This window comes from Cladophialophora psammophila (assembly GCF_000585535.1).
Source record: "Cladophialophora psammophila CBS 110553 chromosome Unknown aczJe-supercont1.52, whole genome shotgun sequence".
Lineage (NCBI taxonomy): Eukaryota > Fungi > Ascomycota > Eurotiomycetes > Chaetothyriales > Herpotrichiellaceae > Cladophialophora > Cladophialophora psammophila.
Window position 1 is genome coordinate 23088 of NW_006912973.1, and position 27667 is coordinate 50754.

General features: G+C 51.0%; 7 protein-coding genes across 7 annotated transcripts; 5 read left to right on the forward strand and 2 right to left on the reverse strand.

The window, feature by feature from the left end:
- Positions 1 to 502: 502 nt before the first annotated feature.
- Positions 503 to 5145, reverse strand: A1O5_13396 (uncharacterized protein; the record flags this gene model as incomplete). The annotated part of the gene is made up of 6 exons (XM_007753962.1): positions 503 to 3828; positions 3955 to 4129; positions 4179 to 4490; positions 4538 to 4588; positions 4647 to 5007; positions 5036 to 5145. The coding sequence occupies 6 exons, from the start codon at positions 5143 to 5145 to the stop codon at positions 503 to 505; spliced, it is 4335 nt and encodes a 1444-aa protein (XP_007752152.1).
- Positions 5146 to 5611: 466 nt separating this feature from the next.
- A1O5_13397 (uncharacterized protein) lies at positions 5612 to 8528 on the forward strand (the record flags this gene model as incomplete). The annotated part of the gene is made up of 2 exons (XM_007753963.1): positions 5612 to 6057; positions 6110 to 8528. The coding sequence occupies 2 exons, from the start codon at positions 5612 to 5614 to the stop codon at positions 8526 to 8528; spliced, it is 2865 nt and encodes a 954-aa protein (XP_007752153.1).
- Positions 8529 to 11038: 2510 nt separating this feature from the next.
- Positions 11039 to 13192, forward strand: A1O5_13398 (uncharacterized protein; the record flags this gene model as incomplete). The annotated part of the gene is made up of 1 exon (XM_007753964.1): positions 11039 to 13192. One exon carries the CDS (start codon positions 11039 to 11041, stop codon positions 13190 to 13192), a length of 2154 nt encoding a protein of 717 aa, XP_007752154.1.
- A 588-nt stretch (positions 13193 to 13780) lies between these two features.
- Positions 13781 to 15163, forward strand: A1O5_13399 (uncharacterized protein; the record flags this gene model as incomplete). Its single annotated transcript, XM_007753965.1, has 3 exons — positions 13781 to 14147; positions 14215 to 14420; positions 14442 to 15163. A coding segment is annotated over exon 3 (585 nt), but the record flags the coding sequence as incomplete, so codon positions are not given.
- Positions 15164 to 16928: 1765 nt separating this feature from the next.
- A1O5_13400 (uncharacterized protein) lies at positions 16929 to 18172 on the forward strand (the record flags this gene model as incomplete). Its single annotated transcript, XM_007753966.1, has 4 exons — positions 16929 to 17228; positions 17282 to 17629; positions 17707 to 17838; positions 17918 to 18172. 4 exons carry the CDS (start codon positions 16929 to 16931, stop codon positions 18170 to 18172), a joined length of 1035 nt encoding a protein of 344 aa, XP_007752156.1.
- A 990-nt stretch (positions 18173 to 19162) lies between these two features.
- Positions 19163 to 20086, forward strand: A1O5_13401 (uncharacterized protein; the record flags this gene model as incomplete). Its single annotated transcript, XM_007753967.1, has 1 exon — positions 19163 to 20086. The coding sequence occupies one exon, from the start codon at positions 19163 to 19165 to the stop codon at positions 20084 to 20086; it is 924 nt and encodes a 307-aa protein (XP_007752157.1).
- Positions 20087 to 20692: 606 nt separating this feature from the next.
- A1O5_13402 (uncharacterized protein) lies at positions 20693 to 24203 on the reverse strand (the record flags this gene model as incomplete). The annotated part of the gene is made up of 2 exons (XM_007753968.1): positions 20693 to 23334; positions 23381 to 24203. 2 exons carry the CDS (start codon positions 24201 to 24203, stop codon positions 20693 to 20695), a joined length of 3465 nt encoding a protein of 1154 aa, XP_007752158.1.
- Between the last annotated feature and the right edge of the window lie 3464 nt (positions 24204 to 27667).

Below are 27667 nucleotides of genomic sequence, written 5' to 3' on the forward strand. Positions count from 1 at the left end.
CTTCGCTGTATTTACACATACCTCAGAGAGTTCGGTGCTTCTGACCTGTGCTAGGTCGACAAGACAAGTGGCGCAGAGCTCTCTGAAGCGATCAATTCCATGCACAAGGGATTTTGAACAGCAGCGTAAGAGCAGGGATTTCCTAGATTCACTGAGGGTTATCTGAAATATAATGCCTTGCTAAGAGGCAGGTTTAGCCGATCGCTGGGGAGCTAGATTTGGCACCCCTGATATAGCTCATCTACTCCCATTTGAGGCGCAGTTGCATCTGGGGTCCTCTTAGATGGGGACGTGGGAATTGACGGCAACGAAAGGCTATGACAACGGACTATCGGTGTGAATGCAGACCTCCCAGGAAAAAGACCCATCTGACGACCTCGCCCGAGATTCAGCGTCACGAAGTAACCCGATACCACTCTCGCAGCTTGCATTGCAGACTTGGTTACTAGACATCTTAGATTGAGGATGGCTCTCCTGCAATACCGGACCGAGTATTCCCCTATCAACCCTGGAATACCAATGGCACCCCTTCACTTGGTCCCACAACGTAAGCAAGCAAATCTTTCAAGTTACCAGGCTGCTGTGCTGAATACGCTTCAGCCATTATCAGCTTCTCCATGGTAATTCGTGCTTGATGGTTAGGTTCACGATTAATTAGGCCACGAAGGAGTTTGCATTCTCCCTCATTCACTTTCACTACCGTCACTAGTAAGGCAAGCACATCAACATTTGCTTCTTCAATGGCCCTGCAAAGAAGCCATAGGTGGCACTTCCGAGAAAGGTGATAGAAGTCTTGCCGAGGAAACCCATATTTAGAGTAGGAGAGAGTCCCTTGGAGCCATTGCCGCATTAACTCTGTATTCTCGAGTATAGGCTCAAACAGTGTCATGGAGGCGTCTCCTCTGCTGAAATTTCGGACTATCGGTAGGTCCAATTGCAGCTGATCAGAGGGATGGAGGAGAGCGAGCGAAGATTGCCGCCAACCTAGCGCTTGGAGAACAGCTCGGGCCTGATATTCAACACCAATATACTCCGCTGTTCGGTTAGAATTGTCGACAATGCGTGAATCAACACCGACCCTCAGGAGTGCTGCAACAGCGGCAGCTTTCTGGTGACAAGCAGCCACGTGTAGTGCTGTCATCCCGTCCTTGTCACGGGCGTTGATATCTCCCCCTTCCTGTAGATATGCTTCCAAGACAGCGAGGAAAGCACCGTGATCTTGATTCTCAGCAGCTTTGTGCAGACAAGTCTGACCAAATGCATCGGAATGAGTGGTAAAGATTTCATGGACCTGGAGAATGCGTTTCATTGTCCGGACATGTGCCCAAGGCGCGGCGAGGTGCGCGACAGTCCGCGAAAACCGGCCAACTGCCGAAGCATCGACCCGGTCGGAGTCAAGCAACACATGCAGGACCGTCACTTGATGGCCCTTCGCGGCCCAATGGATGGCCCCATTGCCATCATGCGTACATGCGTAAGTGTCGCAGATGGGGTTGGCCAAGAACGATTTCACGAGCATAAGCTGTCCGTAAAGCGTTGCCTGCAGGAATGGAGTCATCCCTCTTTGATCCCTAGAATTTGGATCAGCTCCACGTTCCAGCAGTGCTTTCATCATTGACACTAGGTCGTTTGACATCGCAAAGTGCATTGGTGTAAGTCCCTCTTCATCAGGTTCGTTTATCAAGTCCGATTTTGACAGGAGCAACTGCATGACCTCCATGGAATCCTCCGCTGCGGCATAATGTAGAGGTGTTCTGCCAAGAACATCCTTACGATCAACGTCAGCTCCCTTCGAGATCAACGTTTCCATTGCGCCGTTGTGCGAACAAATCGCGGCGATGTGAATAGCAGACCTTCCATGCCGATCCGTGATATTCAAATCAATACCTGGCAGAGCAATCAATTTGCTGAAAACTCGATCCCAGCCAAACTCTATCGAACCCAGAAGAAGGGGCTGTCCGTTGTCGTCTGGTAGATTGAGTTGAGGAGGGATAAATGGGAGATCGCGAATGATCTCGTAGGCAACATTCTCCGAAGTGCGGTGTGCCATCAAAAAGTGGAGTGCATTGCGCCCTTTGCGGTCCAAACAAATCGCGCTGCTACCGCCACCACGTTTTATCAGCATCATTGCCATTGTCTCTCGAAGCCAGTAACATGCAATATGGAGCGGAGACCATCCTCTGTCGTCCTGAACGAAGCAGTCGACATCCGCTCGATCCAAAAGCATACCCAATATGTCACGCCAGTCCATCTCTACCGCGATATGAATCAGACGTCGACCGTTCGCATGCGGCGTGTTGACATCAAATTCAGGTTTGGGGAGTAGTGCGACTGCCCGCGCTGCGCTTTCGGGAGACACTAGAGTGGAGTTGTACACAAGAGGTTCCGACAAATGAAAGGCCCAGAACGATGATGAATAGGCTAAAAAGCCATGCAGTGAGCAATCTGCGGTATATTTTGGGGCATCGAGAAGGCTCCTGGGGGGACAAATATCGACCGGGCCCCATGCAATGGATGCTAAGCAAAGGTATTGCAAGCATGCGCGAAGAATCTTCTCCCCTGCTTCATGAGGGTTGATATGGAAATGGCGAGTGCTCTCATATCTTGGATTGTCCCTGAACGACGCCAGCGAATGGAAAAACTCCCTCACAGAAGTGTGAACCAATTGAACAGTCTGATCAAATTCTGACAGACGCACAAGCGGCCCACAAAGCCGAGATATAGAGTCTTTGAGATTGAAAGGTAACGCAATATCTGCTTCCGACTTCGTACTGTCCTGGATGTTGGTGCATATTTCAAGTTCGTGGATGGTAAGTGGTCTAGCAGCGCAGACAACCCACTCAAGGATCAGAAGAGTCGATTTAGATGCTTTCATACCTGCAAGGATGGCGAGAAGCAGAGGCACCAATCCTCGAGGCATACGGCGAAGCTCCGCGATCTTATCTCGGATGAGACCATTGTTCCATACCTCGTCAGTTTGCTGAAAGCGCTCCCAGGCCAAGCGCGTCCATAAGAACATGCCCTCGGACTTGTGAATCAGCTCACGCTCAATTTCTTGGACGTGACTTGGCTTGAAGTTTTCTTGAGCTCCAAAACGAGAGACCTCAGTTCCGACAAATAGAGCGATGTCCTCTTTCACAAGATGCTGCTCAAAATCCACGGTGCACAGTCCTTTCAACTTTTGATCAAGGCGGGTAGGAGGTCTGCTCGAAAGCACAATCTTGATCACTGGGATTCGGTTTTGGTTTTCGATAGAAAGCTTCATCAAGGCCCTGTGCAGACTATCCAGTTGGGAAAGGAAAGCCGACATCTCGGTTTGTATCATTTCGTCAACACCATCTACGATTATCCAGTAGGACTCACCAAAGCTGTGCTCAGCAAGGAGATGTTCAAACCAGAATAAAACGCCGGCATCGTCTCGAGTTGGGGTATTGTCCAGCTTCTCATGGCGTCCTAACGTGCGCATCATTCGTTGATTTGTTGTTGCAAATTGGTTGATAATTGACCTCAGCACAGCCGTGGTGCGCCTTTTGCGATCATCCTTGCCGTCGCAGAAAAAGTAAGCATGAAAGTGATCTGGGTGGCGACTTCGCATTTCTAGCAGCAGGGACTTCATCGCAACCGATTTTCCACAGCCAACATCGCCACGGAGCCACATGATGCTGCAGCCACGCTTGAAATCTGTAATCCAGGACATATATACGGGATTGTGCCGAAGCCATTGCAATGTGCCTTCTTGTTGGCCAGGCACCAGCTCCAGGTGATCAGAAGGGGCGTCCCCCTCTAATGCAGACAACAAAACTTGAGCTTCGTTAGGAAGATAAGAGGCTGAGAAGTAATGAGTCAGATTAGTCTTTGGTGTTGACCATTACGCATGCTCGGTTCCAATAGCTGCAGAAAGTCCAAAACCTGCCGCAAATCTTCAACCGCTCTGCTGGATATTGGCTGCCTCACCTGGGGGTTGGTCGTTTGCAAGCTTCTGCGCATACCCACCAAGGGCGCGCAGAACCTTCCGATATCCCTCGTCTTCGCGAGATCGGTACCGACACATCTGCATATGGTTGGCATCGATGGTCTCGACAACTTCAGCAGCAGGCTGGCCGAGCTTTGACGAGAAGTCTGCTACCACCTCAACGCTTGTCAGAATCCTAGTTGCGAACGTTGATAACAATACTCACCTTATCAGTGAAACCTTTTGTGCCAGACATGCCTCGGCCTTCCACAAAGGTATGGACCTTGAAGTCCTTGGAATCGAGCATTTTGACGAATTCTTCATGTATGTTGTCCAAAACTTCGCTGTCGACTTTCAGGCTTCTGAGCACCGTTTTATCCACGTCTCGCAACGTCAAGGCCGCAATATTAGACAGAACGACACCCCAGTCACTGATTCCTGCACCACGATGCGGAGTGCCCATAAACACCACATATCGAGTTTGTTGGTGGACTTGCTGATGGTCTTCATTTAGACTCGTCTTAGATCTTCGAAGAGCCTATTCCGGTTTAAACAGATAGCAGGTGTCGATGCGTTATTACTCACGTCTTTCACAATTATCCCTCCTAAGCTGTGAGTGACGAATATGATCGGCTTCTAAGACGTGTCACCAGTGTCAGGGCAGAGTGGCGATGCTTGCCGCAAAAAGACCAACCTCGTTGCGAATCTCCGAGGCGACTTCAACCATCAGATCGTTTCCATACTGCGATATGCTATTTTTGATGGGACCTTGTCCCTCGAAGAAACCACCTATGAGATCTGCATTATAACCATATGTATAGATCTGAGCCATTTTTAGGTCTTCGGCGAGGAGGTCCTGAGGCCAATATATCCTCTTCGTACCAACGGCGCTGGTTTCATCGACATCTGTTGTCTCTTTAGGTTTCGATTTGGCAAAAAGACTGCGGAATCTGTGCCTATTCGAGTCTTGCGGCGACGACGCTGACGCTTGCGGAGGGCCGCGGTCTTCCCAGGTCTCCCGCGGATGGCCTCGAAGGCCGTGGACAAATATGATGCTGGTCAACCACGTTTAGCGTAACGTACCCAAGACGCGGAGCAGCATACTTCACGAGACAGATTTGAGTTCCATTGTCACTTTGTGTTGCTGAAAGCGGGGTTAGTTTGGACAACCCGAGACGCCTGACGTTGGACATGGCAACCAGGTCCTGCTCTGGAAAGATATGCTGGTTGTCTTGTCATAAAGTGCACAAGAATTCAGTGACATCCCCAGTACAAACCTTGTCCCTGAAAGCAAGCTGAGGAGCGGTTGCGACAAATCGCAGCCAGGAGAGCGGAGGGGCACTTTCCTGAGGACTGCGGTGCCCCGCGCTGCAGGCGGGGTCTGTGAGCACCGCACCCGCAGCAGGATCGTACAATCCGGGCGCAACCCCATCAGGCTGTGGGATATACCGGGTACGAGGTATCGAGTGAGGACCGACAGCTGACCTTCGAAACACACTAACGCCAACTGGGAATGCCACGTTGAGCACCTTCATATTAATATTAAGCTTGTCTCGTCCAATGTAGTGCCAAGACTGTGAAACGGCCACATTCTGAGCCTGATCAGCTCGGCGTAGAGGACAACAGTCGTTTGATCATGCTGAGCTGCCGAGTCCCAACATGGTCATCGATCCCCTCACTGCTCTCGGCCTCGCTTCCAATATTATATCCTTCATAGATTTCGGTGTTCAAGCGCTCGCCAAAGGCCGCGAGCTCCATAAGAGCGCCACTGGCCGACTCATCGAACACGACGAATTCCGTAGTGCCATAGGGCGGCTTCAGCAGCTGCGAGAAGGCATCGACATCTCCCTCCAATCGCTGTCCAGCCGAACAGGCTTAACACATGCCGAAGCGGCACTCCAGGAGATCACAGCCGAGTGCCAGAAAATCTCCGAGGAGTTCCAGGACGCCCTGTCCACATTCACAGCTCAACCTGGGCAGAGTCCCTGGAAGAGCTTTAGGCAGGCCTTCGAAGCTTTATGGAAGAAGGATGGCCTTGAGCGCATGCAGCAAAGGTTGAATAACCAAAGTGAACAGCTTGTCTTACACCTCCTTGTTGTCGTGAGGTGAGTGAGGAGGCTCACTGGTCCCGCACGAAGCTGATGTCGATCTTCTCAGCCAGCGGCAGAAAGATAATTCTGACCAGCTTTACGCCAAGACTTCTGATGCCGAAGCTCATATACTCCGAGCAATCGAAGCTTCACGTCGGGATCTGAAGGCTGATCTGGACGAGCTGGTCAAACTGAATCGGGACCGACGAGGCAGGGACCAAGACTTGAAGTTCGCGCGCGGCATCACCACTTTGACACAGGCTCGTTCAAGCGAAATCCAGAAGCTCTCCGACAACGTGTCCGGTAAGCTCAGTAATGACATAATATGTGATCTCATCCTGCACAGTCTTCAATTTCCACAGATCCGAGACCGGAAGTTACAGATTGGTGCAAGAGCTGCTCACCCCAACACGTTCACTTGGATCTTTAACAAGGGTGCGCAAAATGGACTTGAAAACTCGAACTTTGCAAAATGGGTAGAAGCAAAACACGGGTCGAAAAACATCTTCTGGGTCGCCGGCCGTCCAGGATCTGGCAAGTCAACGCTGATGCATTTTCTATCTCTGGCACCTCAGACAAATGACGCCGTAGCATGTTGGACCGAGCAAATGCCTCTTCTGCAAGCTGCCTCGTTCTTCTGGCTCTCGGGAACGCGTTTGCAAAAGTCGCTGTCTGGCCTCCTTAGGGCACTGTTGTACGATCTCCTTTGTCAAGACGTTTCCCTGATTGAAGAGGTGGCCCCATTGCGATGGCGAGCCTACTCGTTGGGTTTCAGCACGCCAGCATCGTGGTCGAATGCGGAATTGATAGAAGCCTTGCGCGACTTGGTGCAGGCTACAGCAGCGAGTCATCGAATCTTTCTTCTCATTGACGGGCTCGACGAATTTGAGGGCTCATTCGCGGAACAGAGCGAACTTGTTGAGTACCTGAAGTCTCTAGCCCACTGGGCCAATATCAAGGTCTGTGTCTCTAGTAGACCTTGGCCGATCTTCGAGAGTGCGTTTGGGAACTACCCTCACTTTCGGCTGGAGGAGCTTACCCGGAATGACATCAACCTTTATGTCAATGAGAAATTTGCCAAAGTGAGCGAGTTTGAAGACCTCCAGACTCTCTACCCTGAAGAATGTTCAAAGCTTATCCATGAGGTTGTCAACAAGGCGCAAGGCGTCTTTTTGTGGGTATACCTTGTGGTACTCTCCCTCTCGCAGGGTATGGTGGACGGGGACTCCATGTCAGCGCTTCAAGCGCGTCTAACCGCGATTCCTGGCGATCTGGAGGCGTACTTTCGAAAGATTATTGATGGGATCCCGGAACAATATCGACCGTTGGCTGCATCATATTTCAGTATCATGACGGCGGTTGGCCAGGACGAAGTTTCTGCGCTTTCTCTGTCGTTTCTCGAGGAATCAAGCTCTGACTTTGTGCAAATCCACCCCGTGAAACCTGTTGCATTACCATTAATTGAGGCCCGAAAACGGTCCATGGCCAGGCGTCTGGAAAGCCGCTGCAAAGGGCTGCTACAGGTGAATAAGCTTCGGGATCGCGGCAACTTTGGAGACCAAGTGGTGGACTTCCTTCATCGAACGGTTCGAGACTTCCTCTTATCCAAAGACATTCAACAAATCCTTCAGCAATACTCTTCTGGCTCCTTACACCCGTTTCTGTTTCTCTGTCGCTCTGTCCTTACTCAAATGAAGATGGTTGGGCCCGAGGAACCTGGCTTGTCACACTTGGCCACACAATATTTCACATACGCTGAAAGACTCGAATCCTCCACCGGTCCTGCATATATTGGCCTTACCGAACTTTTCTTCGAACTTGCTCACGGCCTCCTGCTGAAAGACCCACGGGAGCAGGAGCGATACGGGTCTGTTGGTTCGATCCTGAAGGTGGCCATAGCATACCGCTTGGTGCATTACTCAATGTCCAAGATTAGCTCTTCAAAATTCGACGTGAACAAACTATATTGCGCTCACCCTGTGCTGGATCGGGACCACAGTACAGAACGCACGTTTCTGCTGTGGGAGTGCATACCACCAGGAACAATCAAGGACCCCGCAAATCCTGAAGTAACTGTACCAATCGGCGGGCCTCCTGCTCCTGAGTTGTTCGCGGCGTTGTTCGCAAGAGGCGCTAATCCCAATCTTAAGAAGGACGAACTGACTATCTGGGAGGAATATCTGCGCCAGGCGAACGCCATGCTTGACAGACACCGTTCTGTGCGCCTCAGTGAAGGGTCCTGGACCCGCACAACACGCTTGTTCATCGAGCATGGGGCGTCGTCCTCTGGGAGAGATCCTCGTTATCCACCACAATGGCGGGAGAGGGCTGCTGCAGGGAAAAAGTATCGGTTCAACGCTGCACCCCAGGACCTGGCAGATGCAGTCCAACACATCTTTGAAGCGCCCGCGGGAAGAGAGTTGGCCGAAGCTCTGCGAGCCCGGAGTACCGTGACTGGGAGGCTCAAGAAGTTCTTCGTATCGTGAAGGAGGTGAGCATCCCAAACAGATGCGGTATCAGATGCACGATAGCATCAATCGCACGTCAATCGTGCAAAGCTAGGGCAGGGAATATTTGAGGCGTCAGCAAGGTAAGGACGAATAATGAGATGGTTGCCTTGTTTGATCCTGGGCCATTCTGACCAGGAAAAGGCATGAAGTTCTGCCTCATCCAAGAACAGGATGTCGGTCTTCCGCCGGAGATGTCAGTTCTGCCACTTTCGTCTGCAGCACCGCACGATGATTTGCATGTCCCCAACAAGTGGGATGGATTTCTGGTTCCTCATCTCCTGTGCTCCTTGAGTAAAACAGTTCTGCGGCATAGTCGATGTTTTGTTGCGTCCACTCAATCGTCACTTGTGCCCTCTGGCTGTCCCCGAACAGACATTCTCCTTTCTTGCTCGAATCGTTGAGACTGATATAAAAAACCCAGAGCTCGGGGAAACTGAGCGGAAGTGAGTCTGACATAGTCTGCTGAATATTGACAAGTGGGTGGATTGGCTTTCAGGTGATTTGCGTTTTCTCTTCTGTGATTGTGTTTGGAAAGCTTGCCTTCATCTGTGCAAGAGAGGACGCGAGCGATGGTTTCCTTTTGGCTTCCATGTTTCCTTTTGTCTTGACGGAAGCCAAAGTGGAAGATAGCTTGCTCAGTGCCGCGTTCGAGAAGAATCTGTACAGCACAAGCCAGGCGCTCTTTAACATCCACCAGTGAATGCGTCTAGTCCCTCAGCTCCACCGGCAATTTTTTCGACGATGTTCCGACCTTCAGCATAATCTCGATAACGAAGATATGGTATAAATAGATAGCTACATTAGTTAGCCGTTAATTAAGCTATTGTAGCCAATTCTCTATCATTAAGATGTTCCTCTCTCGCCTCTTTCTTTCCTTTAAGATACGATATCAATCGATAAGAGCTTTGAAATAGAAACGTGGTAGGACGTAAACGTCGTACTGAGAATGATATACTACGGTCTCGTAAAAAAAGTCCAGTCCGTAATTACCGAATGTAAAAGAAATATATCGCCAGCGAGAGACGATATACTTAGAATACTCTCGTATCTTGAACGGATCCCATCGTCTAAAGCTAACGAAAGTTGACATTGTGAATGAAGAGAAAGAAGAAAGACTACAAGGCTCCGGCAGAAACTCTGGAATCGCTAAGGGATTATTCGGTACTCAGGAAGCAGAAGGTGAGCCGAGGGTGAGTATAGCGGCGAGCGGCTAATCAAAAAGAGAAGAGGAAGGATAGGCTTTTCGTTCGCTGCTAAGTACTGGCAATACTGGGTACCAAGGTAGCGATAATGTCGGTTCGTGCAACAAGAGGATGTTTCCCGAATTTGGGGCTGAGATTGCGTTACCTCTGTGCCCAGGTCTCATCTCCACCAGTTTGGGGATGGGACCTGGGTTCCTTTTTTTTTGGCGCGAGGTCCAGCCGACGGGAGGGATCGATTGACAACGAAAACCAAGCTGACTGGCTTGATGAGAAGGCCTCGGCCCCTCCTGCTAATCGGTTGGTAACGGTCGTCTCTTTACAAGGAAGCTCATGAGTTTAATACGCACCTGACCTCGAACCTCGAAAATCTTAACCAAGTGTGGAATAGATGAAACCAGAACAGCAACAGGCTGCAGTTGGAGGCTCTACTGCATCTGTCGGCGGAGAAGGTCCTTCAAGCATCAGAGCCGTGCCGTTGACGGGTAGAACACAAGGCGAAGGAAAGAACCGTTCAGGGGCTGAAAGATGGAGGGCGCAACGCCTCACTAGCCTGTCAACGGCCCTTATTCGCCTGTTCTCGGCAAGAGACGCATGTCCCCCGCCTACCCTAGACCCTTGGCTATGGAGCCCGCCTGCCCCTAGGTGGTCCCTGGTGGGTGCTCGGTGGGTGCTTGGGGTTTGCTTGGTGCCCCTCCGCAACTTGCCATGGGGGCCTGGAACTTCATCACAGCTTCCATCCCACCAAACATTTTCTTCTAAACCTCGTCTTCCCTGTTCACTCACCATGGGCACTAATGCACGCCGATTCCTCTCCTGGCATCTGCTCCACGCGTCTTCTCTCTCATGACCCAACCGTTTTGCTCTTCCCTGCCTCGAATTGGCTGTGTGCAACCGTTGCAATCACTGGGCAAGCTGCTCAGCACCGTTTGAGGCAACACCGCACTTTGGAATGGTAAGGCTACCATGGGACGCAATCGGGCGCACCTGTGCTCTTTGGACCATGGGAGGGACATGGACTTCACCCTGGCCATAGGTGGTCTTCCGTTTCGTTGGTTTCATCCCAACTCTTCTCTCCACGACTTCTGTCCGTACGCCTTGCCTCTCGCATGCGTTGCGCTCCAACAGTAAATGCGAGCGCGAATCTGCGCCATGAGTTGACAGCCTAGCCCACGACAGCATTTGCGGAGATTCCTCAGCTTGGAGAATCGGGCTGAGATGGATATCGCCTCGCTTGTTCGAGCTGGTATGTCCCTATCTCAATGGAAATGCTTTTTCTAACCTCCAATGTCAGTCATCGCAGCTTTCGACGACGCTACGAAACTGGTCCAGCGTATTCGTGACCAAAGAACGAAGAGCGATGGCTTGCAATTGCCGGAAGAAGCCACGCGAGACCTACTAGAATCTCTTGCCCTAGGACCCATTATTGTCCGTGGCCACTATGAGCATGATCTCAGACGATTCGGAGAACCTTATGCCTGTGGTGATATACAAGCGCGGGAACAGCTAAAAGATGTCTTAATCAATTTACAAATGTCTCTGATCATCACCTTGAGGACAGTGTTTATGGATGGCATCGAGCTTGACTTTCCTGCCCTCCAGGCAGCGTCAGATGATTGTCGAGTCAATGCCGGGGTCTGCCTTGGTCAACTCTCACAGCGACTTTCGGATGCGGTGAAAGCGCAGGCATTCTACCCTCAAACGCTGTCTTATTCGTCAACGCCTGGATTATTGCCTCCTCTATCTCCGTCCTTGGGCTATTCCAGCAGCCGCAGCACTCACTCATCAGGCGCCTTTCCAGCCCCTCGCACTCCCGACGCTATGGCGGAGCAGTTTGGTCAACTCAGCATGTCGCCATCATGTCGGCATCCATTTGAAGATCGTAAGATGTCGATTAGTTCTGGAGGATCTCAGGAACAGTATCTGCATCCTCAGTCTACCACAGTCCATCGATCAGTCGCGGGGATCCATGTGACCGCACCGGCGGTCGGAGTTCATAGAATTGACGAAGGTGACGACAGAAGTATGCGGCGACGGTCGTCTCAGGCCCTGGCATCGGATGACAACATCCTGTTGATGTTTCCTCAGCCCGGCGGCAAGCCAGTTTTGACTCTCCCAGCAAACGGACAAGATATTGATCAAGAATCATATGCCTCTTCGGTCAAGAACAGTGCCGCACCGTCACCCGAATTATCCCGAGCGTCCAGTGGTCATCAAAGTCAGGGCTCGAGAGATCGATTCGGACCAGATGACTACGGAGACCATATTATAAGGGGAGACGGCAGGCAATTCAGCAATAGTACAATCTACGACATGTACCAGCAAACGACTCCAGAAAGACAGGCTTCTACCTCTTATTCCTCGAGAGCACAAGCTTCCAACCACACCAGCCTGGAGCATGTGCGATATCTGCAGGAAAACAGCAGGCCACCAAGACGAGAACCGAGATCTGATTCACTTGGCGTCGCAATGAGAGCAAATCGCGAGATCCCTCGACGACCAGTTCGTTGCCCGACAGACACTACAACCCTAACGCGAGAATTCCTGTCTCGTCCGTCCGTCTCTGCTCCTATTCCCATTGAGCCAGCTCGTACCCCGCCACCCACGGGCCCTCTCCCGCGACCGCCTGCACAATCCCATTCTCAATCGGTCGCTTCCAACCACACCTTGCCCCCTCCCGATCGTGTGCCTTCAGTCCACACCCTCGCCTCGTCCACTGCTCCGTCCGTTAATCCTCTGATAAATACCGCGCCCCCCATCCTTCCCACCGATAAAAGCCTTCTCGGCTTCTGTAAAGGTGCATTCCGCCTTCAAGCCGGCATGGAGCGCAAGGCATTTACCATTGCCAACCGGCCCCATGGCTTATCCGGGATGACCTCGTATTGGCGCTGCGAGAAGTGCAATTTCGAGGGGCCCGTCCACAACACGATAAATACCTCGGATGACAAAAAGAAGAAGGGGAAGCCCGAGAGAGCCTTTGATCCTAGAATCCGTCTTTCTGAAGGTGGCGGTATCCGGTATCGTTGGACTTTCCTAGCGAAGTGTCATGTTTCATTGAAGGGGATGGTGCTACTTGATGCAGCGTCTGGCAGGGATGGGAGTTTCGGCAGTTTTGGGTGCATCTTTTGTTGCGCGGAGGGGAAGCGTCGAGGGTGGTTGGATACGTCAAGGACGGCCAGCATTGTTGGTGGCCCGATTACTGGGTCGAATGCGAGCACCAAGTCGGGACGTACGGCCAACAATACGGCAAAGGCCGAGGCTATGGCACAAGCGACGCCCATCTTTGGCAACGTTAGCAGTTTCATGCAGCACCTTGAGAGCGTCCATCGACACCAGGATGGATGGCCAAACGCCGAGATGGTCGGTCGGTTCCGCGTCGTGGTAGGTAGAGTGGCGCCGGTAGAAGAGACAGGTTGGGAGGTGAATTTTGTACCGTTTTGATCACAAACCATCTTGGGGGAGGCTTTTGGTTCGGCATCTGACAAGGCTGGCTTCGTTTCAGGACATATTGGGAGGCATTGTGCGCTGCTGAGCGTCCTATGTCTGGAGCTAATTGTCGAAGGGATGTACATTGGGACTTATGAGGTTTTGTCACCTGCGCACCTAGGTATTCAAGCACCGTGTAGGGAAATGGTTGCAAGATGAGTCTAAGAGCCTGTACGAGCCTACCTGGACGGATGTGATGAGACGCCTCTCTGAATCCTCCTTGCGAGGTAACCAGTCTAAACAGGGCAGGATTCACACGGTGCTCGTGCATAGAAGCTGCCAATCACGCAGCTATTTGACCAAGGCACAGGTTTTCTTTTCCGAAACCTCACGATATCACCACAGAACTCAACCAGGTGACATCCTTGTTACTCAGGTGCGCTTTCAATCTCTCAGAACCGCCGAAGTCGACTCGGCACCGGTTCGTAACGCTGTCGAGCGAGCTGGACGACCAGACGCTCGCCATTTTTGTGTCTAGAAGCACAATCTAAATCTCTCACCCAGCTCAGCCGCGCGGTGCAAGGCACGCCATCCGCTATCAGAATGGAAGCTATCGCTGCACTCAGTCTTGCATGCAACGTCATTCAAGTCAGTGATTCGTCTTGGAAGGCAGGAGAGACTTGCAGCCACTTTTCCAAACATGGGACGACCATTGATATCAAGGACTTGAGCTACACGAGTGAGCAACTAGCTTAAACCACTGTTGCCCTCGACAAGCCCTAGTCCGCTCCGGCCGGAACAAGACCATCCAAAAGCGATGTCGAGCTGGTCGAATGGGCAAAAAGGTGCACGATACAGCAGTGTCTCTAAACAAGGAGCTTAGCTCTCTCAAAAGTCTTTCTGGAGCTGGTCGGAGAGCTGCGCTTGTCAACACACTGGCTTTGAAATGGCGGCCTTCTCGTATCGAAGTGTGAAAGAGGAGGCTACAAGGACTTGTTCGTTCGGGGTTTGGACAACAAGAACCTTGTTCAACTGAGGTACACCATGACTTTGAACAAATGGAAATCCACTACTAATTGTTCCTTGACAGTGAGAAAGTGAGTGTCACCGTCCGCAACCAGGGAGAAATCCTGAAGTCGTTGGATGGTAGACATGAAAAGATCGCTCTGAAAATCGTACAGGGTACTACGACCGTGGAGCTGCTTGTGTCTTTGGTGGGTGACCAGACAAGAGCTCACGTCACGTAGGAGCGTATCAATACCAGAAGTGGCATTGACCACTTCGACAAGATGATCGATAAGTTCGTGGGTATTCAACATGAACAGGTTGGATTTAATAAGTTTCTAGAAAGCCTCCATTTCCCGGAGATGAAATTGAGACAAAACAAGAGTGAGCAAGCTCATGAGAAGCTTCACCTTTGAATGGATATTCGAGAGATGTGTGGACGCAACTCAACATTGGCATAGTTTTCCCGATTGGTTACAGAAGGACCAGCCGCTCTACTGGATATTGGGAAAGCCAGGCTCAGGCAAATCTACCTGGATGAATTTTCTCGTGCATGACAGCAGGACTCTGGAAGAACTGGAATCTTCAGGACGACCAACGAATGTACTGGCTTTCTCCTTCTGGGAAGCTGGTTTTGAACTGCAGAAAAGCCGAATCGGTCTTTTACGCTCATTGATATACCAACTCCTCAAAGCAATCGATCCCCGTAAGGCACTCCAGGTCTGGTCTGATGTTGTTCAACCACATATCGCACCCCTGCCGAGTATATGGACCGGCAAGCAACTACTTCGCCTCCTACAACTAATTGCAAAAGCCGTCGATCAACGTTTCTGTATTTTCCTCGACGGTCTTGATGAATTTCAAGATGACGTGGACGCATCCGAGGCTCTAAGGGCTCTACAGGATGTGTTCAAGAATCAAAGCCGTATAAAGATGTGCATAGGACGGATGAGGAAATTCGCAAAATTCCCGGCCTGGGGAATTTATGGGAGGCAGTTCAGTGAGTGAGTGACAGAGACCAACAAGGTCAGAAAGGAACGCCTCTTCCAGAAGACGAGATTGAGGATGATTGTGCATTGCCCATGCTCGGGAAGGTTTAATAGGACGACGACAAGCTCTTTAATGTTTATGCTTCTACGACGTCGAACGGAACCTCGAGATCTTGTGGAATTTTGGAAACAGACTGCCAGAGCTCAAAATAATTGGATGAGGAAAGGTTAGGAATCCAAGAGGACCTCGTCTGTCTATCTACAGGAAACAGCAATAAAAAGACATACTGTTCAGCCTGAAACAGTTCCCTTCAGTTCTTGCTTCGCCCAGAATGAACACGACCTCTGCCGTATTCGCCCGACGGTTCCAATGATCACGGGGCCTAGAGAACCCAAGCATCTCCGAACTTGATTTGGTCCCATGAGTCGGTCATTTGCAACTCGCTTCGCCAGCGCCGCAGCAGGGCGCCTCAAGAGTTTACAAGTACATACGCGAAACTGGGCAAAATCGATCGGCACAATCACTTGCAAATCTAATCGCTCTTGGCCAATGATCCCCCCTCTTGCTCGCCTCTCCCTCTATTAGCCAGGCGTATCGGAAGCGTGTTCATGATGAGGCTGTGGCAGCCCAGCCTGAGATTTGGCGCCTCTAGTCTAGACACGAAGCCACATCACTCCAGTAGGTCGGCTGTGTTGGCATGTGGCTGCCACAGCGCAACATGTTCGGAATATGGGCAATCGTTCAGACCAATCTTCGGGAATCTCTTGCAGCCCACCCCACGCATGTGAAGTTGGAAACTCTTGGTGGTTCCCTCCTTCCACCCATATATCTCACCATCCGCTCCACACAGGGCATCAGGCTGAAGGCACCAGAAACCCTCTTCTCCACCGTCCTTAATTGAAGACTTTACAGACTATAATAGATGTCAGTGGCTACCATGGGAGATAACAATCACCAGAGTACTCCGTCGGTGGTAGCTAGGACGGCAAGTGTCCTAACAGGCATCACTCTCGTAGCTTCTCGCCCAGAACAACTATCCGAGACGCCATCCGCAAAGCCTTCGACTGAACAGACCTCAGGGGGCTCTCTATTGGGCAACCGGCGAGTAAGTAGTGTGCCTGAAGCACCAGAGTCAGCTCGCCCGGCGGCGTTGAGGCAGCTTTTGGGCAATGTCGAAAACTTCCAAAACCGGTCAAGGCTTGATGTCTTGCAAGTGTCGAAGCAGAAGACAGGTAAGTGTGAAAACCTCCACTTGAAATCTCAGGATCTGATCATCAGGATGGCATAACGACGTCGGCGATGAGATGGTCAAAGCTATTATCTCAGTAGGGTTGGATCTTAACACCGGAATCCTCTAGCCCATGCTCACTGACGTGCAGGAAACCGAAAAGGACTGCAATCCTTCGCACCCTTCACTTCTCCTTTTGTGTGATACTCCGCTTGATCCCCCCTTTTACGGCTCGGCTATGGTCGCTGACTGTCTATGAGTCTGGTATACCTCGAAAAGAACCCTGGCGCGACTTGGGGACGTCGCGCAACCATTTCGGCCGACGCCATGAAGTACATTAGTAGGAAATGGCCAATCAATGGAGAAATTCTCCGTGACATCTTCGGCCGACCTGATTATTGGTCTGCTGTAAAGACCTCACGAGAAAATCGACATTATGGTACGTTGACAATTTTCGTCGAGAAAGTTGTGGTGACCAACTGCAGGTCTTGTCGAAAAGAGGTTGGATGTCAGTTCGCTCGATGGCTCATGAGCTCGAGGTGGGATAACAAGGCGGGTCCTGTATCACCGGTTTCCATATCCTTCCGGCATATCGTACCAGAGAATCTCACTGTCTACATTATTTCGGGCGATCCAAAGGACAGCTGCATCAGCTCGCTCAAAGACCAGCTTGGCTTCGCCGAGGGATTCAGCCCCTCCGAATATATTCGGCTCGAACAAAGGAGGTCCGCACAAAGTCCCTTCCTAATTGTGGCCCACACCTTACAGGCATCGCTCGAGCAGGCTAAAGACTATGTGGCTATTGTCAAAGACCGATTGATGGGCCAGGTACGTTAGCTTGAGTAAAGGAAAGGCACAACATGCTCACTGGGAAAACCTAGATTAACAAAGTCGACGACTACAATGAAGCAAAGCATAACTACACAGAAGACCCCAAAGACTTGCAGCGCTTCTGGAGAGACAAGGGTAGAAATCTCCTCGAAGCCATCACAGAACAACTTCATCTAGTCTCTCAAACCATTGATTCCGGCATGGCCAACACGGACATGTCGATCAAACTCACCGATATCATTAAATCTGCCTTTGATTCCAGCCCGTTAGCGAAGAGCCCTCAAGAGAGTGTTGTTGCAGAGACTGCGGAGCTGCTCGAATACCTTTCACACTCGTGGAATTGCGAAATGAATTGGCTCAGGACGTACAAGGCTCGGAAGGACACTACAATGAACTTCGTGAGTCACTGGAATATGCGTATCCATCCCGATTTGTCACAACGGGAACTTGCTGACGATACAAACGACGACCGTAGGTCTTCAACGCAGTGACGCAGCAGGACAGCGCCATCAACATTGACATGGCGCGCAAGATGTCCCGGGACAGTTCGTCAATGCACGCCATCACGATCTTGACCATGATCTTCCTCCCCGCTACGTTCGTGTCGGTGAGTACGAAATACCCATTAGCGGGCTGGGGAGCAGAAGGAGGTCCATCCTTCCCTCTTCTTTCTAATGTTTTTGCAGGGCGTCTTCAACAGCGGTATCCTGACGTCGGAAAAGTATGAGGGATACGTCCGGTCTCCGCTCTTCTGGCCATATATTTGGACCGTCATCCCGTTCACCGTCTTCGTCCTCACGCTCTGGCTGACCCGGAAGAGGCTGGAGAGGGCACTAGAATGGGTTCATGGACGTTGCAAAGGCGTGTCGCCTCGAAACCCTACTCGAGGTGGGACGCGATCATCATCTCAGAAGGAAGAAGTTACTGGTGACAAGCCTTGAATCAACGAAAGTTTGTTTGCAGGAACGTGTGATTGCTGTGGTGGGCTCTTGCTTGGTCGTGGCAAGACGAGGCTGGTGATCCTCGGGGGCAAGCATCGGTAACTCTCTCGCCAGCTGAGTCTGCACTAGCCTATACCTCTTGTTTTTTAAACTTCGTTCCGTGTTTCGGATCAACAAAGAACTTAACTCGGAGTTCAACGGAGCCTCGAGGAATATAACGTTATGAGGCTGGTTATCAAGCTCGTGGATGAGGCTATCAACCAGAGCTCTCTGCCATGCCATAGCGATCAAAGACAACTGCGGGACGAAGACATCCGAAACCCGTGATATCTGCTCAGAAGTATTGTGCAAGCAGCCCACCAACCGACTTACCACGGCCAATGCGAGTTTGCAAGTGTCATGGGATTGGCGCACCGTGCCAGGCTGATCCTTGCTCAAGGGATGGTTGCCTGGAGCTAAAAAGGTCCCGACGAATGGCAAGACACAAAACCATATTTCTGGATAAACCTCCCATCATGTTCATTCCCATTCCTCGGCAGCGAACAGTGAACGGGTTCTGTCGAATCATCACCGCCACGGATTCGGCGCAACGCGGGCTCCCGTCCGTAGGCTTGGCTCTCTCTGACGGACGAAGGGCGGATGACTCGGTAGGACCGTCTCAAGATGGCCGAAAGGAATAGGCACATTTATTCAGCTCGCTGTGGAACGAGGAGCATGCCTGTGCCCCGTACCGATGTCCTCTCTCAGACCAGGGCGTAAGCCACATTGCAAACTGAGAATGCTCTGGGCTATTAAGGCCGCTGGCGGCAAAGCGAATACGGCATGAAGAAGGCGTGTGCAGGGAAGATCTGGTGATGGAATGTTTGTGTGGGTGCAACAGTACAAGTATTTCAGACTCTTGAAGCGACCAAACCTATCAGTGCCTTTTGCAGAAACCACTTCAACTTGATACACTTCCCCGGCACTCGCAGCTCCACTTTCAAGATCGACATGGCTTCTCAAGAGATATCTGCAGAGTTTCCTTTCACCAAACAACGTGTGCCTATCCTTGATTCGACGATGGCGTACATTGACACCGGGGCGCCAAATCCCACCTCACCGGCCGTAGTCTTCGTACACGGCAACCCAACCTCGTCTTACATCTGGCGCAATGTCATTCCACATCTTTCACCGATCGCAAGATGCATTGCGCCAGACCTCATAGGGTTTGGCGATTCAGGCAAGATGCCTTCAAACTCGTATTATGTCCGCGACCACATCCAGTATTTCGATGCGTTCATGGACAAGATCATCGACAATGATGGCAAGGAGAAGTTGTTCTTGGTGGTCCACGACTGGGGCAGTGCCCTCGGATTGCACTGGGCGAGCCGGAATGAGGAGAAAGTGGCTGGACTAATCTTCATGGAGTTCATCCTCCCGGGGATGAAGCTGGACGATCTGCAGGACGGACGGCAAATATTCCACGACTTCCGCACGGAGGGGATTGGCCGCAAGCTCATCGTCGAGGGAAACGTCTTCATCGAGCTCGTCCTCGCCAAGGTCGGCGTCAGACGAGGCCTGACGGAGGCAGAGCTGGCGCATTACAGGGCCCCGTTCCTCGACCCGAAGGCTCGTGAGCCGATATACCGCTTCCCGAACGAGCTTCCCTTCGACGGTCACCCCGCGGACGTGGCTGAGCTTGTGCAGGCGTATTTCACGTGGTTGACCGCCACACCCGTGCCGAAGTTGATGTTCTGGGGCACTCCCGGTGCCATTGTTTCGGTCGAAAGGGCCAAGGTGCTGGCTGATCAGATGAAGAATGTCAAGAGTGTTGGAGTCGGCCCTGGAAACCACTATCTACAGGAGGATAATCCGCACCTGATTGGGAGAGAGACGAAGGAATTTGTCGAGCAGGTTTGGAGGAGAAAGGAGTAAAGGCCAATTGATCATCTGAACGTTATTTAAAGTGTCCACATGTTGAACTAATCTGGGACCATAACTTGACTGATTGTTTCGGACGGAAGAGACGTTTTATTTGTGACAGAAGAGGCTTAAATACTAGCCAGTGCTGCAGTGCCAAAAGGTCTTCGATATTGTCTAATTGGGCTAGTCCAATACCCTGCTGTGCCCAACGCAGTTGTGCGTACCTAAGTATTTCTAGTTGGTAGTCCCTTTTCCTGAAACTTGCTTGGGCTCCGGTAGAGTCTATTATACTCAGTCCTGTTCCTGATTATATTTGATTGCAGGTGAAGTTGCAACTGGTGCACAGTTGTACCGAACTAGAGTCAGGCATGGGCGGTTCCAGCAACCCGTCCAATAGCTCGGAATCACCGATCAAGGTTCCCTTTGTTGCGTTTGAATTGGGCAGTGCGGCTCTTAAACCCGCCCTCAGAGAGGAAACACTCCAGGGCTGCAAACAGCGTATCCCAGCGCGGATGATGTCCTTCCCGACCGCATCACAGCGATGTCTTCTACTAACTCCGTGTCGTTGCCGGTCCGGGCATTTCTCTTGCTTGGAGCCATGTCCGCGGTGCCGTGAACCTAGAGCGGGCGCAACCTAGAGTAGACGCTGCCTGGTCTAGGCTCTCTGTATAATTGAGGAAATCGCACCGCAGCGAAGAAACTTCGCCACCATATTCCGGTCAGATTCGTAAAAATCTCCAAGGCATATTCTTGCCTTGCATCCGAGATACCGTAGATCTTAACGTTCTTGAAGTGTTTGCAGTCGTCGGAAAAATTCCCTGTACCGAAACAGTCGTTCCAGTCGCGGGCTGTATCGGATCCATATATACTGAGCAATTCATCATAAACTGTGGTCCATGCCCAGTTCCCGCTCTCCAAGTCCCCAGTCTGATAATGAATGAAAGGTGAGTTTGCATCTTCGAACGCCATCTCGAAAGTGATGACACGAAGTTCATCACCGGATATGCCGAAGTGCTGACGAGCCATCTGGAGATCGTACAGTATCCACTCCGTCTCGAAATCGAATAATTCACCGGCCTTGAGCGCGTGCAGGATATGCTCCTGACCATGAGTGAAGTTTCCGTTTAGCCAATGGCAGATCCCCTGTGCCCAGTGCGCCACAGATATCATGCACTTATTCAACCGAATTCCATTGAACCTCACATTGCAGGTGACTTGTGCAGTTTCGCTGGCCACCTCCGCTTCTTGGTACCATTTGCACGACTCTTCTAGAGCCCCCTGACACGCAGAGCTTTGGGCTACCAGAAAAGCAAAGCACGCGTCACGTGGATAAATCAGCTCGTAGAGAGCCGTCGCAAGTTCCCCTGCCAGTTCACATTCACCAGCATGAAGCTGGCGAATCACTGTGTCGAGTCCGGTATCTCGTACCCATGCCCAGCTCTCGAAGCCCGAGCTGCGTGTGCGAGGTCCTATGCGATATGAATCAACAGCGAGGCCTTGGAGCACATTCAACAAGAGTTGTGCCGCGTCCATCGACTCGTCGCTCTCCAGTTCTTGTTGAATCCAGATGTCACACTTTTCGGATAATCCTCGTGCCTGGTACTCGTCTCCTTGACAGCCTCCGTATGGTCCCCACGTCGCATTCTCATAACCGGGAGAGTCGCATGGGGTGGGATTTTCTGTCCACCTACTATTTAATAAGTCGTCCCAGATGTGGAGACATTGGCACCATCCAGGTAAGGAGAAGTCGCATGTTACAGCTGAGGCGTCCGGAACCAGGTCTGTCCACTGGAAGTGCATTAAGGCTGGAGCAAGTACTGCACAATCACGGGGATTCCTTTCATACAGTTCAAACAGTGTTGAATTGGGGCCGAATGCCTGGTAGAGGACAACACCAAAGACTTCTGAAAGAGGGAAGCCTTCGAGAATGCAACAGAGGTGACCGGATTCATACAGATCCTGAACGAAGCTCAAAGCAGCAGTGCGATCCGCCCAATACAATAGCAATCTTCTTTTCAGCCGAAAAACATTTCGTGTTAGCTTGTCTTCAAAACCAAGCGCTTTCGTACGAAACGTTAACGCTTTACTAAAGAGAACGTCTGCCTCCTCGTAGCGTTCATCAAACATGAGCAGTTTTGCAATACCAAGCAGCGCTCCTGCAGTTGATGGGTGTTCTGGGCCATACATTCGAGCACGAACTTCGGCAAGCCACGTGTACCAGGTTTCAGCAAGCCTAGGCAAGAACTCATCCTCTCCTAAGAGGATGTTGGCGTAGCTTCCGGCAATCTTCAGAGAGAAGGGATGTCGATAATGTAAGCGAGAACAAGCTTCTTGATAGGACCATTGAACTAGGCCAAGGTGGTCGACCCTGTCTCCAAGGGTGTAGGAATATCTCCATGGCACTGCCACGAGTCGCGAGTGTGGTGGCATGAGGAGCCTCGTCAAGCTTAGAACAGCATCATCTAGGATACCCCAGAGAAGCATCATTTTCTGAATGAAGGTCTCAAGCCACTCAGGCCATGTTCTCGCTCGAAGGGCATCGGGGTTGAGATGTAATTCATTCTCCTCGATAGTAGCAGTAGAGAAATACTCTTTGACGGACTCGAAAATGTCCTCGGTGTGCGAGCGTGGATAGATACCAAGTACCCAGCCAGCCTCGACGAGTCGCATAGCCTGTGTTGCATAATAGATCTGCATTGGCCGACCGAGCCTCGAACGTACCCAAGCGTGGATCAGAGGATGCATTGAAAACGAGTCCAAGTCTTCCAGATATTCGAGTAAAGAGTATGAGCTGTATAGGCCAAAGCAAGAGTCCAGACGCATGTCGCTCCACTGGCTTTTCGGTGGCTCCATCCATCGCTGGAGCTCATAAAGAAAAGAGAAGGACCCAGTCATTGGATGACTGGGCAGGACTGCATATCGTAATAGCTTCGGGTCCAGGTCACGTCGATTGAGGAAACCCATCAATTGGAGGAGTTCTGCTGCAGCTCGGTCTTGGCTCTCGATAGCCTGGAATGAGATTTCCCAAGTCGTAAAAATTGAATCGTTGCGGTAGCCCCGTAGAGCGACGGCAGACTGCTTTTGCAACTGCCCCAAGAAGGCTGTTTCATAAGCCGTCAGCTCCTCTTCCAGCCTCTGCAAGATCTTATGTTGTGTGCCACGAAAGATGAGAAGGCGTCGTGATATGTACGCACTTGCTTGCGCTATCGCAAGCGGCATGTCGCCGAGTTTGTCCAAGACGCTGTCGAGGAGTTTCATCGCTAGGCCCCGTTAGTGGCCCATGTACACGACAATCTGCACACGTACCTGATGACTCTGATTGGAGTTCCAAAGACAATTGTTTGAGAAAGAGAGCTCTGGAGTCTTCCCGGTGGAGTTCTGACAGCTTTATGCACCTCCACTGAGACCATTCACAGCTCTCTAGTCGTCGGCTCGTTACGAGCACCTTGCCCTGCACATCGTAAGGAAAGAAATCGCGTACATCGAAACTCTCGAGATCGTCAACGTTGTCGAAGAGCAGTAGCCACGGTAGATCCTGCCGCAGCCACAGCCAACCTTTCACAAGTCTGTAATCCATCACACACTCAGACTCCACTTCATTTTGGAAAGTCGTGTTGCTTTTAGCCCATTTCCACTCTAGATATTCCTGTGCGACAACCGGGTCATCTTTGGCCAAGAGCTCCCGAATTCTCCGGAAACTAGCACAACACGTTACGTAGCTGGTACCATCGACCTCCAGTATAGCGCCGAAGTGTTCTCCGTAACTCTGCAAATATGCCATGGCCGTCTGAGTCTTGCCCATTCCTCCAGCTGCATAGATGCTGACAATGTTAAGAGAGTCTGGCCGACTTGGTGTCCAGAGCAGTTGATGCACGCGCTCCAGAGTGTATTCGCGACCAACGAAGTGCTGTGTCACTGGTATCCCTAGGGATGACCGTACTATAGTTGCCTTCACAGGGCGCGAGGGGACACTTATAGACTTGCTCCTGCGCAGAGAAGCAAAAATGCCTCTCAGCTCTTCAAGAATCACCTGCAAGTTGGGGTCGTCAGCGGCGCAGAATTTATTCATTCCGCGATGATCTGTGTCCAGCCATCGGTTCCGAGGGTAGCCTAAAGCACCTGGATGCATTTTCACGGCCTAACGCAGTTGGTTGGTGTATTAACCCATTCAGGAGAGAACATACAGGTCCAACAACGATTCCAAACTTCTCCTCAGGCCGCATTTCTGCAAAATTGCAGACATAGATAGAACCTTCAGTGCTGCTCGAATATGAAGGTGGATAGGACCTCCTGAAGTCTTTGTCAAGTTCATAAATGTCTTTGCTGTTCTCGGTCATGAACCTTAACAGTCTTGTGTCAGAGCCGCGCCAAGTGGCTGTGCACGCAAGCATCGAGGCAGCTTTCGTGAAGCTGGTTCCAGCATGAGGAACACCGAGGAAGATGATTGCCTTTGTTGCTGCAGCAACATGACTGGATCGCTGGCCCAGTGCCAGAAGCAGGCTCTGATGGAGCTGTGAGCACCCTTGATCCCGATATAATATTGCAGGTAGGAGGATACCTTCTTGAGTAGGATGCCGCCAAAGCTATGTGCGATGAATATAATGGGCCTCGTCGGATCCTCAACCACAATTAATATTTACGCAGTATCTTATGCGGTGGCATTACCGTGTGGAGGTCTTCGATGTGACCTAAGAGCTGGCCAGCATGATCGCTTAGCTCCATATTGGGCGTCCTCGAATCCCAACGAGTCTGATGATTCAACATCACAATTCTAGCCGATTCAAAGCCCTGCACGGGCAATATTTCTCGCAGCCATGAGAGAGCGTGAGTGCCATTACGACAAGACCAGGCATTTTCTGGATTCGCTCCCAGGCCATGTATTGCTATAATGCTGCACTCTAGTTAGTGCCTGAAATCAGAGAGCTCACTCACTCACTCACTCGACGCTAATACTGTTATTGGGTCGGTAGAGCTCCTGAAAGTTCTTCAACGGGGGATGAGCCTGATAGGGGGACCAAAGGTCCATTGGCGTAGGGATTAGAAGCTGTGCTGGCGTCAACGTCAGCCATATGTAGGCTACGCCAATTGTAGGTATGGCGAGCCATAAGCGCGACAGGCCTGCTCTCTTTGAAAGAAGGCGTGACACCTCCAATGACAGACGTAGCACAACAGTGTTTGCGAAGAACAATGTCGCACAGATCGCATTTTGTTTAACAGTGTAGGCGGCGAACAGCACCCATAAGGCAGCTTCGACTGGCGTTACGTGCTGGTTGGCAATATCCATACCTACCCAGATCCTTCCATCATCCTGCTGGGAGGCACAAGAAGACTGAGCAGAACAGTCGGACGTGAGGCTGAACTTCCAAAAGAAAATAAAGGCTTGGCCTTAAGGAGCGTGGTAGCTTCCACGAGCCCTTCTTAGCCATTCTTGGCCATTACCCCGCCAAGCCTAGCATCTATAAGCTTTGAATCAAGATAGTAGGTTTGCCGACTACCTCGTGCTTGTGCGTAAAGACGCGCTCGGCGGCTCGACGGTTCAGACACGCTAGTACCTGCCTTGGCACTACCTAAGTAGGTAACCCCCCGTCTACACTTACCCAACCCGATAGTCAGACAGTTCTCCCGGGCCTTGTTAGAGTCCATCCTGTCCTCCATTGAGCGTCCTTGTCCCAAAGCGGTTCCTCAGGTAAGGATGGGGTGGAACAGGGTGCACAACCATTAAACGATCAAATGGCCAGTATCTCCATTTACTACAGCTGTCTCAAAGGCTCACGTCGATAACTCATGCGAGCCTTGAGGGGTATCACTCGTGTTGATAGGCCTGGTACCCAAGAACCACATTGCCAGCTAACGACCGTGAGCCTCCAGCACCTGAACTTCCACTGCATGATGTATCTATCACTTTAGCTCTGGGTGTTATTTCATCGTCAGTGTCTTCCGCCAGAATATGAGGAGTTTGGGAATGGCATGTATGCAAGGTCTGTGACTTCGAAAGTATGCTTTGATTCGTCTGCAGTGACGTCGCCCCGATCGATTGTCAGATTGTCGTCTAGCATGATTGGGTTGTCTAAAAACAGTACATTAGCCAGAGTCCACATCGGCTCCACGACATCGGATGAACTTTCGTTATCTGGCCTGGAACCAGACTGCACCCTCTTGGCTACGCTGACAGCAGGATTGCTTGATTCTCGCTGGAAGCTATGGCTTTAAAAAAGCCCTCCTTCCGAGTGAACCTGTCGAATCCGTCTTCTAACATCGAAAACATGGGGCTTGGGTATCGCATTCCTTCAAATTTCTAAGGGGACCCTGCAGGGATGAAAGGTCCCTCGCATCGCTATAGTAAGAGATTTCGTTCTAGTTTTAGTCGTCGTCTTTGCTGCCTTCTTTATTGCCGTCTGCCTAACTGACCCTGTTAGTGGTGCTGCTTCTGGTGACTCGGGCGCCGAATTGGCTAGTATCGCCATCCATTGGCTCTGAAATTTCTCCTGGGACTAGATAATGTCGAGCTGTGTCCCGTCTTGGGGCCGAGAGGCAGTGTAACTGGATAGCTTCCACAAAATCCGTGCAATCCATTAATCTTATGCACGCAGGACTCCAAGATAAGATGGTGGCATGAAGATGGTTTAGCCAAGAAAGCGCGGCAATCAAACACGGCAGAGCTGCCAGGGGAGCAACTATTACCTCGGGAACTACAGGGCGATGCGAGAACATTCAAGGGAGCTGAGCTGCGAACTCGGCCTCCCAAGCTTCCAGGCATTTCGAGCTTAGAGCCAGTAAATGAGGCATCCACAGTGAACACAAACAGTTTCACAATGAGCAGTGAACGCCTGATCCGAGTCTACTGCCGCCACATCACTGGTCGATTGAAATGGCTTGCTTTGGGAAATACATTTGGGAGCGCTCTCCTAGTGAGTTGTCATTGTATATAGACCAAGAGAATTACTTCAGACGAGACCCCAAACAAACAAATCAATCCATACAACCCCAGAAGACTCTGATTCTGACAAATCCCCATAGACCTAGATGACTGCTACTCACTCCAGTTCTCGGTCAAATCATTCAATGCTCTTTAGTTCCTTGATACTTGGCCATTGTTTCATTGCCTAAGCGCAATGTCTATATACTTCCGACGCTGATGTGGTAAGCTGCTTATTAATGACTGAACTTGAATTTTTGAGTGAGCGAAAGTTAAAAAAATATTAAGACGCAATATTGAATAGATGGAGAAGAGCAAAAAAAGACAGGAAAGCGAAGTGTTACGCAAGATCATCTATAGAGTCGCCAAAGGGAAGCTGAAGGCCCGCTAATGCAATGTTATGGCAAGCTGGTCAATACCACCGCTGAGAGTCTTCTCTCAGGTATTACGTCTCTACTTAGCGACTGCGCAGCATTTTGTCATCGGTACGTTATTACACCTGATTGTGGTGGTGGAACTAATTAAGGGGGATTCCGGTGGAACAGCCCCTTCTACCCTCAGCCTTGTCCGTCCTGGCAAAGTGTTGCCTGCTCTCTGATGTCTCACACCTCCACTCGTTCCTGGGGCATGAATACATCATTCTCAGGCGCCCCAAGCTCACATGCTTACCTTTGATG